At 39.6% G+C, this 8,002-nt stretch overlaps 1 protein-coding gene across 1 annotated transcript in view; it reads left to right on the top strand.

Moving 5' to 3' along the window:
- The window catches only part of LOC126393929 (VIP36-like protein), a 53,835-nt gene extending 52,987 nt beyond the window's left edge, over window positions 1-848 (top strand). The window contains exon 7 of the mRNA XM_050050376.1: window positions 673-848. Coding sequence (XP_049906333.1) covers window positions 673-833 — 161 coding nt within the window. The 3' untranslated portion in view covers window positions 834-848. The remainder of the gene's footprint in view (window positions 1-672) is intronic.
- The last annotated feature ends 7,154 nt before the right edge of the window (window positions 849-8,002 follow it).

Below are 8,002 nucleotides of genomic sequence, written 5' to 3'. Positions count from 1 at the left end.
AGTTGGGGGACTGTGTGAAGAAATGGTTGTAATTCCTACACGGTTCATACTACATTTTTGAAAAAAGCCTTAAATGAAAGCTGAGAGTCTGCACTTTAAGCAGGTATTCATTGTTTCATTTAAAACCCACTGTGGTGGTGTACAGAGCCAAAATGACGACAACTGTATCATTGTCCAAATAATTATGGACCTGACTGTATCAGCGGCCGCAGTTCATTCTTTGTGAATTCGGTCCAGAGTTTCCAAAGAAGAGTGTGGCCTGGTAGAGATTTGGACATAAATGATCAAGCATCTGATTGTCACAAAACAGGCTTGAACCCCGGGATTGCTGTTTGCGGCTATATTTAATGTTTAAATTTATAAAGGTTATTGTTCTTTGTAAATATGCAACACATTTTCAAAAAGTTTAGACAGGAGCAACAAAAGACTTGGAAAGTTGTGGAATGCTCAAAAACACCTGGAACATTCCACAGGTAAGAGCTGATATTGGCAAGTATCGGCAGATACTCAATAATAAATAGATACAATAGATACTCCGATCATCACGACTATCAGGACACCCCTACTGTACAAGCTATACATCCTAAACAATGCCAAACCAAATGCCATAGATGCTACAATTGTAGAAATTATTTTTTAATGGTAGGTACTGACTTGTGCATGTTGCTCTAGATAATCATGACATCATCTCCATGAAGTTGTACCAGCTGACAGTAGAGAGGACTCCTGAGGAAGAGGAGGAGGAAGAGGTCACCCTCCCTAGAGTTGACAACATGGAACAGTTCCAAGGTAGATGCACCATGGCCCACTCCACTCTGTTGGCGTTAAAGTAATCGATTCTTTGTCACAACATTGGATCTTAGAAATGGATAAAGTACTACTAATAATAAGAATTTTATATGTAAATCACTGTTCATATCAAGTGCAACTCAAAGTGCTTTACATTAAAAAATATGAAAATACACATAAAAGACAGGGTAAGATAGAGGAAAGAAGATTTGATCACACACTCACACTCACACTCACACACACACACACACACACACACATTAAAATATGAATTATGTTTATACCAATTAATTGAATAAAAGCTACAAAAATGCAAGTCTAAAAAGATAGGTTTTAAGATTTCATTTGAAGCTGTCTACTGAATCAGAGTGTCTGGCGTCCTCTGGAAGGCTGTTCCAGAGACGAGGGCCAATGACACAGAATGCAGCATGACCATGCTTTTTACTTCTACTCTGGGGGACACTCAGTAGACCAGAGGTGGAAGATCTTAGGGATCTGGAGGGAATGTATTTGACCAACATATCGGATAAATAGTGAGGAGCCAGACCATTAAGAGATTTAAAAACTAAAAGCAAAATTTTAAAATGAATACTAAAATGTACGGGAAGCCAATGAAGGGACTTAAAACCCAGAGTAACGTGTTCTCGATGTTTTTTCTTGGTGAGTAGACATGCTGCTGCATTTTGGATTATCTGCACTTTGTTTATAGATTTCTTGGAGAGGCCTGAGAACAAGGCATTACAGTTGTCAGCTGGAGATAAAAGCATGAATAAGTTCTTTGGTGTCTTCTTTAGATAAAAGAGGTTGCACATGGGCGATGTTTCTAAGATTAAAAAAAATGCAATGCAAGTTTCTTACTTGGGGTTCAAAACACAGGTCACAATCAAATATGACACCAAGGTTCTTTTACCTCATGCTTTTTTTTCACAGCCAGCTTTTGTAAATGACTATTAAATTGAAATTGCTTTTCCTACGATCCCATGAATAGAACCTCGGTAAGAAAATTGTAAAAGAATTTAGGACATCCACATATAAATTTGGTCAATGCAGCAAGACAGTTTTTCAGTTGGGCTTGTATCATCTGAAGAGAATGATATGTATAGCTGAGTATCTTAAGCATAGGAGAGGAAATCAGTTTGATGCTCTCTAATAATATTTCCCAGTGGTAACATAAACAGATTAAAAAGAATGGGTCCAAGAATGACCTCAATTTTGGAAAACAGTGACTCACGCAGGGACACAACATAGTCTCTTCCTGTCAGATAGGATTTAAACCAGGTTAGAATTGAGCCTGAAATGTTTAGATTGGTTTGGAGCCGTTTTAGAAGGATGCTGTGATCAATGGTATCGAAAGCTGCACTTAACTCAAGAAGGACAAGAACAAAAGTCTTTCCCTCATCGAGTTCCATTCAAAGATCATTCTCAGAGATGCGGTGTGAATTCAAATAACTGTTAAGCAGCAGGGACACTAGCTTTTCTATGATCTTACTCATAAAAGGTAGATTAGAAATGGGCCAGAAGTTGCTTAAGACCAGAGGGTCTGCACTAGAATTATCAATCAATCAATCAATCAATCTTATTTAAAAAGCCCAATATCACAAATCACAATTTGCCTCACAGGGCTTTACAGCATACGACAGCCCTCTGTCCTTAGGACCCTCACAGCGGATAAGGAAAAACTCCCTCAAAAAAAACCCTTTAACGGGGAAAAAAATGGTAGAAACCTTAGGAAGAGCAACTGAGGAGGGATCCCTCTTCCAGGACGGACAGACGTGCAATAGATGTCGTACAGAACAGATCAACATAATAAATTAACAGTAATCCTTATGACACAATGAGACAGAAAGAGAGACAGAGACAGACAGAGAGAGATGCAGGACAGACAGTAATGACAGTAGCCTACAACAACATTAATGGAAGTAATGATATTATAATAATATTATAGGGCTCAAAAGGGTGACGTAGCGGAGGTGGAAAAACCGCGATGCATTGTGGGCTTTGCGGGCAATTGGAAAGTTGTTTACATTTCGCAACGCTACGCTTGTGTTCTGTTGTTGTTTTAGCATTTTAAAAGTAACTGTATTGTTTGTAAATGGTGCAGACTTGCTGTGTCATTAACTGCCACAATCGTTCTCACGATCGCTACAGGAAGATCGATGGGCTATATGATGTGGTATATTTTGAAAGCAAAAACTGAATTAGAACTAGGGACAAATCTAACACAGCTGTGCAGTCAGGACTTTTAATCCTGTTTTTAAAAAAAGAAAAAAAGTACACATCTTGATGTCACTAAAAACATTGTTTCTCATTGTCTCCACAGGAGTAAACTTGTCCTAAATTGTGGTTGAAAAGTGAAAGTCAAAAATAAAGATAAACTCCATGTTGTGCCCACCCATGTATGACGATGGAGAGTTAGAGATTTATGGTATGAAAATCCCCTAATTCTGAAATAAATAACCAAGAAGCACATACATATTTACCACATAAATGCAGAGTGGATTTCAGGCTTCAAAATATATTTTGTTTGAAATAAATTGGTCCAGCAGACACCAAGATATGTTAGTCAAAACCTGAGCAAGCAAACAGGCAGCACCACACGGAGGTGGGACACAGTGAGGCTTCTAAAGTTTACATACCTCTGAAATGACGACGGTCTTCTCTTTAAGGTGTAAAATTAAGAGGTCCTGTACCCACCCAAAGCTTGCTTGCCCATGAGCCCTGAAAGATTAGGCATTCCTTCAGTCAACGGCGGCAGGGCTTTTAAATCCCGAGTCCAGTCTCCGTGCTCATACGATCCACTCCACCTGTTTTCTGGATTTTGTCAAGGTACCAAGCCTTTGGAACAGGGTCCAGCTTGTCTCGGTACCGTCCGGCACACTTTTCCTTTGCCCGGTCCATTTAAATCTCTCGCTTCACATCTCTCTCCCGGCGCAACGCAATGTAAACAAAAGAATTTGCCCGTAAAAATGGCACTGGTTACACACAATGCATTGCGAAGTCACGTGCCCTTTTGAGCCCTATAATTATAATTCTGGTTATTGTGGTACAATATGTTGAAAGTGTATGTAAATGTCTGATAGTATACATATGTGACAATAATCATATGTGTATAATAACAGTAGAAGTATGACTAATGATAACAGCAGCAGCAGGAGGCATCTGGCAGGACCACGGCAGCAGCACAACCACACACGTCACACTATCCAGGCACCGCTGCAATATGAGTTAACCTGTGAGACAGTGGAGCACAAAGGCTCCGGAGAAGAAGGCGAGTTAGTGACATGCAGTATGGCCGAGTTAGCAAGATCTAGTAACAGGACATGAGAGAGAGAGAGAGAGGGACACAGAGAGACACAGAGAGAGAGCCCGGTGTATTATAGGAGGTCCCCCGGCAGACTTAGGCCTAAGTCAGCCTAACGAGGGGCTGGTACAAGGCAAGCCTGAGCCGGCCCTAACTGTAAGCTTTATCAAAGAGGAAAGTCTTAAGTCTAGTCTTAAATGTGGAGACGGTGTCTGCCTCCCGGACCGCAACAGGAAGATGATTCCACAGGAGAGGAGCCTGATAGTTGAAGGCTCTGGCTCCTGATCTACTTTTGGAGACTTTAGGGACCACGAGTAACCCTGCATTCTCAGAGCGCAGTGTTCTGGTGGGATAATATGGCACTATGAGCTCTCTAAGATATGAGAGAGCCTGACCATTTAGAGCTTTATAAGTTAACAGTAGGATTTTAAATTCAATTCTGGATTTTACAGGGAGCCAGTGCAGAGAAGCTAAAACAGGAGAAATATGATCTCGTTTCTAGTTCCTGTTAGTACACGTGCCGCTGCATTCTGAAGACTTTAAAGACTTTAAAGACTTATTAGAGCTACCTGATAATGGGGAGTCACAGTAATCCAGCCTAGAGGTAACAAAAGCATGGACCAATTTTTTTGCATCTTTTCGGGTCAGGATAGGCCTAATTTTTGCAATGTTACACAGATGAAAAAACGCAGTCTGTGAGGTTTGTTTTAAATGAGAATTAAAAGACAAATCTTGATCAAATATTACTTCTTACGGTAGTGCTAGAGGCCAGAGCAATGCCATCTAGAGAAACTATGTCATCAGATAAAGAGTCTCTGAGTTGTTTCGGGCCAAGAACAATAACTTCAGTTTTGCTGAATTTAATATAAGGAAATTGGTGCTCATCCAGGTTTTTATGTCCTTAAGGCAGTTATGGAAGTTTAGTTAATTGATTACTTTCTTCTGGCTTCATAGATAAATACAACTGTGTATCATCCGCATAACAATGGAAATTTACAGAGTGATTTCTAATGATGTTACCTAAAGGAAGCATATATAGAGTAAATAGGATTGGTCCGAGCACAGAACCTTGCGGAACTCCAAAACAAAGTTTAGTACATAAGCATGATTCATCATGAACATGAACAAACTGAAAACGATCAGATAAATAAGATTTAAACCAGCTTAGTGCAGAACCTTTTAGGCCAATTAAGTGTTCCAGTACAGAGACGAGTCCTTTGTCTGAAGCAATCAGAAGATCATTTGTAATTTTAACTAGTGCTGTCTCAGTGCTATGATGCACTCTAAATCCTGACTGAAATTCCTCAAATAAATTATTATCATGGAGAAAATCACACAGCTGGTCTGCGACTACTTTCTCAAGGGTCTTTGAAAGAAAGGGAGGATTATATATTGGTCTATAGTTGGCTAACACCTCTGGATCCAGGGTGGGCTTTTTTAGGAGAGGTTTAATTACAGCTACCTTAAAAGACTGTGGTACATAGCCTGTTAATAAAGATATATTGATCATGTCCAATAAGTGAGTGTTAACTAAAGGTAAGACCTCCTTAAGTAGCCTAGTTGGGATGGGGTCTAAGAGACACATTGATGATTTAGATGAAAAAATCACTGCAGTCAATTCTTGAAGAGAAATTGGGGAAAATAAATATAATATATATTAGGTCTTACAGCTGTGTTTGAGGTTAGATAGGTACTATCTGAGGACAGGAGGTCATGAATTTTGCCTCTAATAGTTAGAATTTTGTCATTAAAAAAGCTCATAAAATCATTACTGCAAAGGGCTAAAGGAATACAAGGCTCAATAGACCTTTGACTCTCAGTCAGCCTGGCTACAGTGCTGAAAAGAAACCAGGGCCTGTATTCCTAAAGAATCCTAAGACTAAAAGCAGCTCTTAGTGACGTCATTCTAAGAAAAATCTTAGAATTCCTCGAATTATATGATTTTTCTTAGAATTTTCCCTTGGTTAGATATAAGTTATTCACAAAGCATCTTAGGCCTTAAGAGAGCTCCTAAGGTGAAAAACTGTTAAGAGGAGGGAGGAGGACTTTTAAGAAGCCTAAGAGTGTCTTAAACAGAAGATGGCGGAAAGACAGAGAGGAAGGAGAGATATTCTCCGTATATTGAACGACAGTGATTTAATAAGACGCTACCGGCTTGATCGTGCAGGGATGATGTTTGTGGTTGACCTCATCAGGGATGAGCTTACTTTTCCCACCCAGCACAATAACGCCCGCTTTGGATTGCAGCACGTACCAGCGCTTCTCACACTCATCGCTTGTGCGTAAAAGGAGAGGGAACGACGCATTGATTTGTCGGGCAATACGCTCCCAAGTCTACCTCTTCCCTTGTGCCGTGATCCTGGGACCAAATTTCCCTCTTAAAACTTTGTTGTTCTCCTCCACGAGCTGCGCCAACAGCAGGCACTGCTCTTCTGTCCAGTTCGGCTTTCTCATTCTTTTTTTCTCCATTTCGTTCGTTGTTTTGGTCATTCTGCTAAATCAAACCGCTTTTTACAAGGAGGCCAGCAATCACAGTAATTGCTGACAGCTGAGTCTGCGTCCACCATTAATATCAAATGATTAAGTAGTAAAATTACCAGCATGACGAGTAAACATAACAAGCCAATCAATATAATAATCGGTATGTGAATGAGGCACGTTCAAACATTTTGAAGCTGTGTAACAATTAATTTAATTTTGCTGAGTTTCATTATCATGACATGAAATTATTTTCACGATTACACATTTCTTAATACAGTCTAAGTTCTATGATCGGTTGATTTCACTGTCCATTCATTACTAGGAGCGCTTTTTTTTTCTTTTTTCTTTTTTCCTTTTTGTAACAACCAATCACAGCTTTTAGAAGACTGCGTCATACCTAGCAATGGGGTCAACCACACCGCCTCACTAAGATAAAAGTTTCTGTCCCCTCCTTGCTCAGAGTTGCTCTCAGAAACTTCCTGAATCACGCTTAAGCTAAGATTGCTTGCTAGGAATTTTTAGGCTAAGTTAGGAGCTCTCTGAGAGGACTTTGAGAATCTTTGTGAATACGGGCCCTGGGGTTGTTCTTATTTTCTTCTATTAAAGATGAGTAATAGTTTGCTCTGGCATTGCGGAGGCCCCTCTTCTGTCTGCCCGGATTCTTCCAGTTTGGATAATCGCCAATTCCTTTCAAATTTTCACAATATTTGTTTTAACTTACGGGTTTGAGAGTTATACCAAGGAGCAAACTTTGTTTGCTTTGTTAACTTCTTTTGAAGAGGTGCTACGGAGTTGAGTCTTGTTCGCAGCGAGCCTATGGCACTATCGACAAGATGATCAATTCAGGAGAGGTTAAAGTCGGTACGGGAAACCTCTGTTACTGAAGGACATGGTATTAAATTTAATGACGGAGGAATCATTTCCTTAAATTTTGCGACAGTACTATTTGATATACATCTAGTATAGTAACTGTTGCTGAGTGGCGTGTAATCGAGTAAAAAGAAATCAAAAGTAATCAAATAATGATCTGATAGCGAGGGATTCTGTGGAAAGACTGTTAGGTTATCAATTTCAATTCCATACATCAGAACTAGATCGAGGGTATGTTTAAAACAGTGAGTGGGTTTATGTACACCCTGACTGAAGCCAAATGAGTCTAATAATGAGATAAACGCTGCAGCCAGGGAGTCTTTATCAACATGTCAACATGAATGTTAAAATCGCGTACAATAATAACTTTATCTGATTTAAGAAATAAACTGGATAAAAACTCTGAGATTTCAGATACAAATTCAGAATACGGGCCAGGAGCACGGTACACTATAACAAATAAAAGTGGCTGCGATGTTTTCCACATCGGATGTAAAAGACTAAGAAAAAGGCTTTCAAATGAATTATAATCTAGTTTAGGCTTAGGGCTGATTAACAGAC

This window comes from Epinephelus moara, chromosome 8, assembly GCF_006386435.1.
Source record: "Epinephelus moara isolate mb chromosome 8, YSFRI_EMoa_1.0, whole genome shotgun sequence".
NCBI classification, from domain to species: Eukaryota; Metazoa; Chordata; class Actinopteri; order Perciformes; family Serranidae; genus Epinephelus; species Epinephelus moara.
Note: the sequence above shows the minus strand (reverse complement) of the source record. Positions and strands in the feature narration are given on the sequence as shown.